We start from the raw sequence: 12,537 nt of genomic DNA, 5'->3' as shown, positions 1-12,537 counted from the left end.
GCGCAGTCTATTATTATACTACTTAGCTTATGTGAGGGGTCAGTAGACAAAGCATGAATACGACTTACCTGAAATATTGGACGAAATATAGAGACGAATAATTCTCTTCTTAATCTGGCAATTCACATTCAATTGTCCTTTCACAATACTATCCACAGTGTCTTTGAACCCTAGTTTTATATAGTCATTTGTGTCGGACCTACCGACCGGTAGTGGGTACGGAGTTGCAACTGGTGTGAATCTCTGTCTAGTTAAATCTGTATTTCCTCGAGAGATTGACCTCTCTTGAATTTGTTGTATTTCATCATCAACAATATCGCGTTCTTCGTCCTCTTCTAATAAATCTCCGTTTTCGGTCACGTTTTCAGTTTCTTTGCCTGTCGAAGTCGGTATTGCGGGCAGTACGACTCTGTCGTCGGGGAGAGTAGGAGATTTCACTTCGGCGTTGTTGTTGTTGTTACTTTGAATTGGCACAGTTGTAGTTGGTATTTCTGGAAGAACACTCGGCACCTGTCCGTCTTGCATAGGTGTATGTATGGGGGTATGTCTTTCGGTACTTACCGACAAAATCGACAAATCGCTCATACTCCGATGAGACCGTCTGTCTTCCGGATTAACAATTTCAAACTCTTTTTCGGCAAATTTCACCCCCTTGGTTGCAACTGCGTGTCCATTTGTCAATTTGCTTTCTGTTGGTGTTTCCTTCGGCGTTGAAGTAGTTCTTTCTACCTGTTCCAGTTTTTCTGTGAGAATCGATTCAGATATTTTCCCGGAATGTTGGGGATTGGCAAGTTGTTTAGATGCATCGAGTCCACCGGCAATAAAACTACCTTCTTTACTGACGCGTCCACCAACATCGTTGTAATGGTTAAAAATATCGCCCTTTTTCTCGGCATTAGTCTGTTAACGAATCAAATATTGCATCCTACATCAACAAAATATCAGTGTCCACAAACAAAACATTTTAAAAACCATCAGCATTTTAATTTGTACTGCGTGTAAATGTAATCCTAACTGATGAGGCTTGAAAAAAAAGGTTATTTTTCAAAATACAGCGCATTTCATGTTAGTGTACACTGGATCTGGTTGATACAACTACACAGAAACTAATAAGAAACTGTACGTTCTATACCTTAAGATATCAAGATCGAAATATCTTGTTACATTGTATCTAAATAAATCATTTAAAAGTACTGCAACTAGATGCAGACATGCGGGCGCCAATGTTTTGATATCTGCATTTGGTGTCATGCAAAGTGTCAAATTAGTTCTGTTATATCATTTAATTTAAACAAAATGTAGCAAGAACCAGTATTCATTCAATCTTGCTATCTTAAAGTGTATTATATGTACTTTCTTATATTTTGTTTCTGTACGGTTGTGTCGAACAGAACGAGTGAACAGTAACTTGCAATGCGCTGTATTTAGTAGTCACTCTACGATGCAATAATAGGCATATACCTATAAAGCTATTATTGTTTCATTTTATTTCGTTAACTTCTGTTCAGCTGCACTTTAAATATAACTTGATCATAAATAATATTGAGTGCTACTTCTGCGTCATGCTTTATAGGGCCCAGATTAACAGTTTCTGCCGTGCGTCGAAATTGTTCTACCATTTTTTTCTTGAATGACAATACTGTAATCTTTTTATGTGAAGAGAAATAGCTAATCCCAATGTCTATGTGCTGATCATTATACAAATCACTATGTAATTACCATATGTTTTATATGTAAATCATTATGCAAATTAACCCCGGTCGTTGCAATCTATTTGGGGAGAACACTGTACAATAACCGTGCTATTGCTATTTTGGGGTTGTACAACGATGCCACCTTTAGAGTAACAACAGGTACACTTATACATACTTTGCCTATTATATTTGGTTGAAGAGTTTTAGGTACTCTATCACTTCTTTCATCTTCACCGTCTATTTCATCACTGTCATATTCATCATCATACCATTGCTGCATTCGTCGACGCAACTGTCTCTGTAAAGACAACAATCAAACAAGTATGTGATGAATGGGGTGGTAGGTAGATAGTAAATCCACGGACACTTGTGTGCTGTAATAACATTATTTAACAGTCTTGAACCAAAATTTGGCATTCAAAGTCAATGTTATGTAAATATACCACAAGGTAATAATACTTATATTGCATGTAATAATCTGTATATTCACTGGATAATATTGGCCCTGTTTCCCAAGAAGTCCAGTAGGGGCCGTCCTCTACACAGGGGCACATATCATTGCTTAGATTGTTGCTTGTCATTTGAAACTATCACACGAATCCTGCTACTCCAAATGTAGACATATCAACACACTCTATGTTATCTAATCTAATTATTCAAGTTACATCATTTATTATGATATTTTGATCATGTAGACGAATCCTGCCACTACAAATGTAACAATACGCTCTGTTATCTAATATAATTATTCACATTATTATATCATAATTATATTTTGATCACGTAGACGAGGAAAACAACAATCTCAGAAATGCTATGTGTCCCTGTGGTCATCCATTGGTTCAATGCATGCAGACAAGCTTAGAGTTTACATAATATTGATTATAAAATGCTAGATTATGGTTACAAGGCTCAGTGCTCTCAAGTGTAGCCACAGCCTACAGGTCACTGTGGTAAAACATCTTAAAATGGATGACTTCTGCAAATCTTAGAAATCAAATTATATGTACAATACGAACATATCGGGTAATTTTTTAATTGAACTTCCAAGACTACAAACAGAATAAAGCCGTTGTTTATTTACCGTCGCGACGTCATCAAACACTTCATACTACTACGCGTACCCCTTCCGATGAAAAGACAGCATTTTTATCATGTTTATTTTATATGTTTATGACTTTTTTTGAGAGAGATGGTGTACAAAAAAATTACTTACCCGAAGATACATAACAATTTTCCGATCATTTCGATGTTGGATTCGTCTTTCTGGTATCCGCCAATGGCGATCAGCGATCTGTCAATAAAAAACCCAGCGTTAATCGGAGCTAGACTCCAACAATAGTTTTCATAATATACCTTGTTGTACATGCAGCGAAGCAAACACGCAAGGGTTCACGCACCAATGAATACTCTGCTAAGTACCGAGGTGTTTGGACTTACAACGGAACAAAAAAAAATCTAAAGTACTTTACTTTCATTCGAGCGTCGAGAACATTACCGAAAGAGAGTTTGGTGAATTCTCAACAATTGAACTTCAGAGTAGGGTGGCCAATATGATCGAGATTTTGATTGGTTCCGATAATCGATGCCTGATATAGATACACACAAAGTGTTCATCACCATGACAACAACAGCAGTGGTCAGGACACACCATTAATCATACATGTGCGTACTGTGTGTTTAACAACGTGAGTGTTTTCCAGAAGTATACGAAAAAGGTCAAAAAGTCAAGTCAGTCCGACAATTGATCTGATTTTGTATTCAAAGCGAGAGAAAATAGCTATTAAAAACTTCGAAGACTCAACAAAAGCGTGACTTTAAGGTTCGCCCTATTTTTTTTCAGTAAAAAAATGTTGTTCTGGAGATTAGTCGTAAGAGTGACTGTTTCTGGGGACACGTTATAAGGCGACAAGTATGTGGTCGATGATGGCATAATATTTTATTGAAAATGATCCCTGTACATATAAATTATGTTTTGAAATACTTTATGCATATTTGTTCTATTGGATTTTGTAAACCTAATAGCCGACTCTTTTATACACCGGTTGCTTTGTTGTTAGTTTGCGTGTTTGCGGTGCTATGAGTCACGAGAAATATAAATATGCTAGTAATTGAATTCGTGTGGTCTGTCAGTCATGGACATATTCATAATGCAAATTATGTTCAGATGAAATGTGAAAATAGTTGACGTCTTTGGATTAATCTTTCAATGAGCCTAGTCCTCACATTTTTGAAACTGTGGAATAGATATTACAGACAGACAGACAGACAGACAGACAGACAGACAGACAGACAGACAGACAGACAGACAGACATATTGCAAGCCCAGCGTGAAACCATGTCAATATATACTTATGTTATTGATATGTACTAATATTACATTGATATGTACTAATATTATATTGATATGTACTAATATTATATTGATATGTACTAATATTACATTGATATGTAGTAATATTACATTGATATGTAGTAATATTACATTGATATGTAGTAATATTACATTGATATGTACTAATATTACATTGATATATACTAATATTATGTTGATTTGTACTCATATTACATTGATATGTACTAATATTGCATTGATCGTAGTAATATTACATTGATATGTGCTAATGTTACATTGATATGTACTAATATTATATTGATTTGTACTCATATTGCATTAATAGATAATAAATGTCATTATTGAAATGCACTAATATCACAATTAACTTTACAAGTATCATATGAATATTTCATACCATAAAATTGACATTTACTAATATTATATTGATATGTACATGTACTATTACATTGAAATTTACAACTATAATGTGAATATTTGTATAAAATTGTCATTTACTAATATAAGATTGATATGAATTATAGCAAAAGCATAGCATATATTGATAACATACTATTATGTAAAACTTAGAGGCTATCCTTAGCGAAGGAGATCTTCAGATTCATTCAAAGTCACAGATAGCCTCTGGATCGCTAAATTTACATGTACTGTTGCCTACTAACACGATGTAAATAATACCACGATTTAACTTCGGACTGGGTAAAACCGTAGACGTTGGTCTCTCTCCAACGTCTTGGTGAAAAAAAAACATAAGTCTGACAACGTGTAAATATACTAAATGTACATAAAATAACGACAATGCCACATTGCAAACAAGCTGTAGAAGGGAGTCAGTTTAAGTGGTCAACATGTACCTCTAATTTCTAACTACGTTTAAGTCATGTGACTTACCTCATCAGCTAGTCCTGGGTTTGGGGCCAATCCAAGGTCACGGCCTTGAAGGGAACTGCTAAAACTAGATTTACTTGGTGACTTGAATCTATTACCCGTAGGGACAGGTGGAAAGGATGGACTTCTAGAAGCACCAAAGGAACCATTCTGTAAGAAAGAGAAATCGAAGGGAACTTGTCACACTTTCCATGTCGACTAGTAAAAGAGATACCAACTCTCTCTCTCTCTCTCTCTCTCTCTCTCTCTCTCTCTCTCTCTCTCTCTCTCTCTCTCTCTCTCTCTCTCTCTCTCTCTCTCTCTCTCTCTCTCTCTCTCTCTCTCTCTCTCTCTCTCTCTCTCTCTCTCTCTCTCTCTCTCTCTCTCCGTTATTCACATATACCAAATTCAAGCATATGCTATCATTGTACTATGGTTTAGTTTTAGTGTAACACCGTATTTGTATATTTGTATTCCATAGTAAATCAGGCCACATAAGACTTGGAATGGCCACTTCAATACTGAAGTGAACAACAATGAAAATTATTTTGTTATCACTGCTTAGACCATAAATAGTACAGCCATACTATATATCACAGCATGGCACCCTATTGATTTAATGGGTGCGTGCAGCCATGCAACCTTCCTGACCTTAGCGATAACCCAATTTATGAAAACCTGCACAATATAATCATTTGGAGTTTGGACATTAGTATCTATTTACAGTGATAAATAAAAAAGGTTCGAATATAACAATGACTATGTAACTATGCTTTGAGTCTGGTCTTGTTTTCTTATGCTACATGAAGACGATCTGTATATGTGTTTATGGTCTTACCACTTGCTTTGGTGGCACACGCAATCCACCTGGTATCACACCAGAGGCCAACGCGTCATCTAACCGAAGTGCGACGATCTGTGGCAACACTGGCAAACGTTTTGTCGGGCTTTCTGATGGAATACGGGCTAGTTTTCGCTTAATTCTCCAATAAATATCCTTTTGGAACGGATCCATGATTTTGCTGTGTTGTTGTTGACCCGACTTGGTTCACCTGTGGTAACTAGAGACGGACGAACCCTCCAAGCACGGCCAATGCTTGTTTCCACGTTACGCCCTCGCCCGTCACAAGTATAAACATAACGTTCTATAGAACTACACGCTCTCAACAACCATCGAAATACAAATTGAAAAGTTCTTTCATTAATCTCAAACTTACAGTCGCTTTGCGTCGACTCGACAACCGCCTAAGAATAGCTAAATTTGGCGTTCGAAGTCAATCCGCTTGTAAGCTTTTGCGCAGACACAATCCGGGTCTTTCTTCTACGACAATACTTATTCAGGAGTTTACAAAGTGGAAATCCGGCAAAGCCCTTTGAAGCATAGTAATTACTATTACCCTGCACAATGTGACACTGTGTTAGTACTAGGTCTAAAGTTGACGCATATTCTGTGTTCTAAGCTACGCTTCGATTCAAATGGCTCTAAAGTCTCTTGTCAATGGATAATTTAACAACAATCTTGTAAAAGCTTAAATCATTACCTTACACCTACGTACATACATATATAGCATTTACTTAATAACATACAAATACAACCCACTTAAAATGCTTGTGTGGTGCGGCTTTCTCCACGGTGTAATTCCTGTGGGGGAAATGTTTTTTTTAAAAACACAGTCACTTTTTTTGCGGTGTCTCGTTCGTTTGATGTATATGTTAACATAATTGATGCAAGGTCGAACAATTTGTTGCCACGATGTCGTTGAACAACAGCACACACATTCCGAAAGACCAACTATAATTAGCCGAATAAGTTATTGCAACACTAAGAGTCGTGACACCTCGCAGGCTGTGTCTGTCCCGGTACAGTGGAAATATTCGACCTCTGCGCACTAATTCAACAGGTGGTTGTCATTCCGCGGCCCAACCCGGACACTTCAAACGCGACAGTCAAAACAAAACTGCTTTTCTCCAGGGTCTCTTTACTCGCTCGTAAAGTAGTGCGTAAACTTAGATTTTAGTCCACCACAACGCGCTGAACAACACTAATATGTTGTTGTAGATAACTTAACCTCAGCGCCATGGTTACAACAGTATACAATAGACCTGGGGTGAAATAGACTGTGAGCTATTACATCACCAATTCGTCCGAGGTAAACAATACTGTGTCCCACACTTTCACATCTACAAATGTTTGCCTGAAGACAAGACCAGTCACTACCACAATAGCACACTTGATTGAACAATGATTACTTTAAAGATGTGTTTGACAACACAACTAAAAGATAAACATTTCTTAACGTCCATTAATTTTGGCCATCATTGCAGGTGTCTCTCACGACAAAGTCGCAATAAATTAAGCCCTAGCGACGTTTTCTTTTGCACAGTTTGAGAAGGTTTTGAAAATATTTAAATCTGGGAACCTGAACTTTAGAGAACGTCAGAAGTAACAGGATCCAGGATCATCGCATTAGGATTACATGGCATGGGGTCATTCCTTTTGTTTCGGTCTAACTCTCTCTTCAGCTCTGTCAAATAAATCAGTTTTCACACTTAGATTTCAATCCTAAACCGAAAAGGGTCTTTAAACTGAAACGCAATTCTTACTCTCAAAACCAAAATATGGAGAGTGATATCATTGTATACAGTATTTCTCTGAGGATTGCATTGTATTTGTCTGATGTCAACTATACCTGCAACTCACTGGCAATGAAAACAACAAACAAACAAACAAACAAACAATAATAATAACAATCCTCAAAATATAAATATCATCATTATTCATGTCTTCTTCGCTATGTCCTATCAGAAAGACGTGACATTCTACTACACATGTTATGATTGTTATACCAAACATCATTCGTGATTGGACACAATTCTACGTCACTGTGTATTTGATTTCCCCATTACCTTTTGTTTTGTTGTTATTCTTGTTGTTGTTGTTTGTAGAGTTTTGTTGACTTTTTGTTTGATCATGTTCCATTTTTTTACAATTGACATGTACGTGTCTAAGTAAAACCAATTAGTACCCTAAATTTGCTATCTTTTCCCAATCGAGAGTTTCTCAGTTTAGTTTCTTTGCCTACCTGTATATAAAACTTTAACAATATGTATACAACAGTCAATAGGATTATGGGCTTGCAATGTGTGACAACAGAGGGCGTGTGTCTATTCACTATTCATAAATTCAGTCTGAGCTTTTAAGCATGCAACAATGATTCCATTAAGTACATCCTGGGGCAATTTTACTTTTTTTTAAATAAACGAGTCGCAACTCCGTTTGGTTTTTAGTCTACATTGAGAAGTCACAGGGCAGAAAGGTTAAAATATGTATAGAACTTAGCAAATGCTACACTCACAACATAAATTTACAGAACTATATGGCTTTCAGCCAGGAATTTAAAGCGGAGTGCTTAAAATAGATTCAGAAACAACAAGTCCTTCTTAATCTTCACGATGAAGCAATTCGTGCCCTGTACATCGTTGTCTAGCCCTGACCCATAACATGTGAACACGTGACCATTTATGACGTAATTTAGCATCAACTTGTTAGGAACTAGACAAAAATTACAGGGATTGGGACTGGTGGTGTTTTTTGTTGTTGTTGTTGTTGTTGTTGTTGTTGTTGTTGTTGTTGCTGCTGCTGCTGCTGTTGTTGTTGTTGTTTCTTTGTTTGTTGTTGTTGTTTGTTTGTTTGTTTGTTTGTTTTTGGAAGATAGAGTAGTCACTATTTTTCTGCAAGAATATGTACGTACTTACTTTTGATGATAATTTGAAACCGTGAGATTAATCTTATCGCATTTAGGCAAACAGGAAATTGGCGATGTGTTAACTTCTATGGAAGTATTTATTTAGATACAGAAATAGTCACAAGCTGAACTCTGTATCTTAGTATTGGTAGTTTGAAATTAATGACTAGAGAATGGAAGATGTCCGTACGCGTGTTGTTGGATCAGTTTTGCTGTGTTGTATCCCTAATCTTAGACCTTGGATTTGCGCTCGGAAGTTTGCCGAACAGAAGTCGAGGACATGTCAATGCCTCTGATGCACGGGTGAACTGGTACCGTCGTGATTTTGATTTACTTATGTATTTATTTGTGGTGTTGTTGTTGTTGTTGTTTTTTTAATTTGTCAATATTAAAAGACTACAATTTCACCAGACTACGAAATCTCGCGAGATTTCGCAATCTCGCGTGATCGTTTTAATCAGAATCACGACTTGTCTGGAACACACCTATAAAAAGACATCACAAATAAACAAATTAATCAATCAATCAAACTGAAGTCTGTATCAGTCTAGTGCACAGGACAGGCTATTATAGACAGCGCTGTTGGCGCTATACGACCTGTGGTCGCTTCCAAAGTTAGCTGACTTGCCCAAGGGTCCAGCTCCTAGACTGTGTCGTCTCGCCTGTAATTAACTGTGTATAACCTCCGACCGCTAAAGAATTTTCTTGACAAAAATTGTCTATGCAGTTCACCATTCGACACTTCTGAGAAGGAGGAAACAGGTGTACTTGGCGCTAATACCTTTATCTTGGAGGTTCTGTAGTAGTGTAGCAATGGACGAATTATAACGAGGATCTCCTACACAAGTGTATGTAGTTTGTTGACATGACTACTTCATCAACATAAAGTATTAAAATTGAATGATGACATCACGTGATAGGATAATAGAGTAGACGACTAGATAGAAATGTACGCGGCACACCCACCATCACCTTGGTGACATTTTTTAGCCAACTCACGTAGATGTTGTTTGACCCAGCATTTCACAACTATCAAACGGATAAGATACACTCACATGAGCGAAAAAGCTTGAATGCAAGAGAATGTGACAAGGTTTGGAATGTGTGTCTTTAGAAATACATGTACTGGGTTATACGGAAAAAGCTCACCTGCGCTGCCAGAGAGCAAGTTATATACTGCTCGATAGAGGGCGCTGTGCTTTACATGACCATTTCCCCCTATCCCCGATTATTCACGTCATGTACATGATGTTTAGCCATTAAACTGTTTTATTTCTGTTATCAAGTTTTCAATGAAAACAATGCTGTTTAATGTAAACGAGACGAAGAAAGACGTAATTACTATCACTCAATCCCTGGTTAGCTTTTTTAAAATCCACATTTTTGGCACAGTTTAACAGAATTACATGATTAAGTCCCGTTTTATTCAGCTCACCTAATGGTATTGTTAGGTAGGCCGATTACCCTCATTGACAGTGGCGCCGATGTTGAATAAATTGGGCTAAGTAGAGAGGAGCCATTTGACTGATTATTCTGACTGATTATTAAACACGGTACAGTATCATTAGCATTAGAGTACGATTGTCTGGAACATTCGCTATAATGACGGTTGTACCTTGAAGATGTTAACGACACCCATTTCGAAGGAATTCTCTGCATTTCAAAATAATTGTTAGTCTCCTTACATCCCTCTCCTTAATTAGCTGAAAAGGCGATTGCATCACTTCTGCGTTTCTACTTTTGACAAAACATCGTGTTGAAAGGTTAAACAGTCTGAGTGCAATCGAAAACTGTGTTCTGTTGAGAACTGTCAATTTCTCTTAGCTTTGTATTCAGAATTATTGGAAGGGGCATTTGTTTCAACTTTATCCTAAGTTCTACATTACGATGACTGTTTAAAGGGACATGCACGGTTTGCAACTTTATGGATCTTGGTGGTGACTTTAATGTTCTTATTAAAATACCTTCACACTATTGACTACTAAAGGCATATTGATAGATCCGTGTCAAGTAACTCCAGTGGACCGTAGAGTTGGTATTCCGAATCTAATAAATATGACGTATTTTTTTGGTTACCAAACAATTCGAAAAACGCATATTGGTTATCGAACATTTGTTTATGCTTACTTAACTACTTCTATCACGCTTTGCCGACGCAAACGTGAATTCAAGCGTATACTGTGTATGTATTACTTCGTACTTGTGTAGTACACTGCTGGCGTTAGAACGGAATGGAATGGAGCCAGGTTTACCGAGTGTGACACTTTAAGTTTAATTGACCGTGTGCATACTTTAGTTTGAAATGAAAGAACTACGTAAACAAAATGTACTCAATTGCTACAAGATAAAATTACAATTATTTTGCAATTTATGACCTTTTTTTGAAATTGATGATTTATACTGTTTTTGTCGTTAGCTGTTACACAATGGCACTTTAAAATGTGCATTCCGAACCCAGTAAATCATACTATAAGTGATGGATATCATCTCGTAGGGTGGAAGTATGTGGTTTCATTTAATACTGCCTAACACAAATCAATTTAAGTCTGACACATAACGCCACGATAACAACAAGTTTTCACTTGAGTGCTTATATCTCCAAACCTAAAATAATCTCGCTTTGTTAACCAAAAAAAAAGTGAAATGAGAACGAATCAATTTATACTTCGGAGTCGATCCTTTAAAAATCGCATATAAATGGTTGCATTGTATCCATGTTCCGAGTCAATCGTTTCATTATAAACAAAAAAAAAACCCTCTGTGCATCAATACAACGTGATAAACCAGACAGTGTCTTGAGATCGAATCAAGTCAACCGTGGTTGAAATACAAAACACAAAGGTCTGGTCACTTTACGTTGCCCAGTGTTTACTGTTACCACAGACACCTTACTGCCTAGCTAGCAATTCAGTCTAATAACGAATTCTTTTTTTACGCACCTAGGAAAAAGTAATTCTTTGCGGTTTTAGGAGAGCGTCAAGGGGAAAACAAACATTTCACAAATGACACAAGAAAAGTCAGCTACAAAAAGCAAGTCGTGATAAAGTCCATTGTCACAAACTAGAATTATCTCCCCTCCACACGAGTCCAGGTGTCCGAACGTCAATCTTTCATATGACATTTCTAAGTGACTTATATATTTAATTGTATGACTATTCCTTCGGGGTGGCTATAAACTCTTTACAAAGTGTCTCGATCAATATTATCGATCGTTATCGATCGGTTATTGTTGATGACGCTCCTTGGTTGTACAGGTCGGCCACTAACTATGTACTTACGAGATAAGAAAGGCTAGCTTCGAAAACCGTCTGTTAACGTTTCAATATTGTAACCATGGAACGGATGAGTAGTTCCTGTTAGGACCTATTTCTTTGTGTCACTTTATCAACTGTTGGTAATGAAAACATGACAAGCAGAGACTGCCAAAATTGAAAACAATTTAGTGTTCACATATTGAGTATTGTAGTCCATATACAGATATAATCTCTGTTTTTGACACTCGAGTGAAGGGTGAAACACAAATGACAAATCCACGCCAATATCTGTAGACAGGTCGAATGACTACATTTTAGGCATGCTGACAAGGTGTTGAAGTACTTGTAATATACTTGTAATACAGTCCAAAGTCTTAGTGTCCTAAGTCTGTCGACAGGTAGAATAAGTTCTGAGAGTTTAGGAAGCACACCAGTTCCATGCCAAAACTTGTAGACAGGCCAGAGAACCACAGTTTCATAGGTATGAAAATGTGTTGATGTACTTATAACATAGTCGATGAGTTATCTATTAGACAATCACCATCTGAATGAACTAAACCAGGATTGAAAAAAAGTAAAGTCCAATAGGCTTAAAGGCCAGAGTTTCAATCCTAGTTCTC

At 37.0% G+C, this 12,537-nt stretch overlaps 1 protein-coding gene across 3 annotated transcripts in view; it reads right to left on the bottom strand.

Moving 5' to 3' along the window:
* LOC144441205 (uncharacterized) overlaps positions 1–12,537 on the bottom strand; it is a 50,247-nt gene that overhangs the window by 24,348 nt on the left and 13,362 nt on the right. For 2 of the 3 annotated variants that reach the window (XM_078130762.1, XM_078130763.1), the window contains exons 1-5: positions 5,756–5,943; positions 4,942–5,088; positions 2,911–2,988; positions 1,870–1,992; positions 69–900 (exon numbers count right to left, since the gene is read on the bottom strand). In XM_078130762.1, the coding sequence (XP_077986888.1) occupies positions 69–900; positions 1,870–1,992; positions 2,911–2,988; positions 4,942–5,088; positions 5,756–5,932 (1,357 nt within the window). In that variant the 5' untranslated portion in view covers positions 5,933–5,943. Of the gene's footprint in view, positions 1–68; positions 901–1,869; positions 1,993–2,910; positions 2,989–4,941; positions 5,089–5,755; positions 5,944–12,537 lie in introns of those variants that run through there. The other variant, XM_078130765.1, reaches the window with a different exon arrangement.

Source organism: Glandiceps talaboti, chromosome 10, assembly GCF_964340395.1.
Source record: "Glandiceps talaboti chromosome 10, keGlaTala1.1, whole genome shotgun sequence".
Classification (NCBI taxonomy): Eukaryota; Metazoa; Hemichordata; class Enteropneusta; family Spengelidae; genus Glandiceps; species Glandiceps talaboti.
The sequence above is the reverse complement of the archived record's forward strand: the minus strand, read 5'-3'. Positions and strand labels throughout refer to the sequence as shown.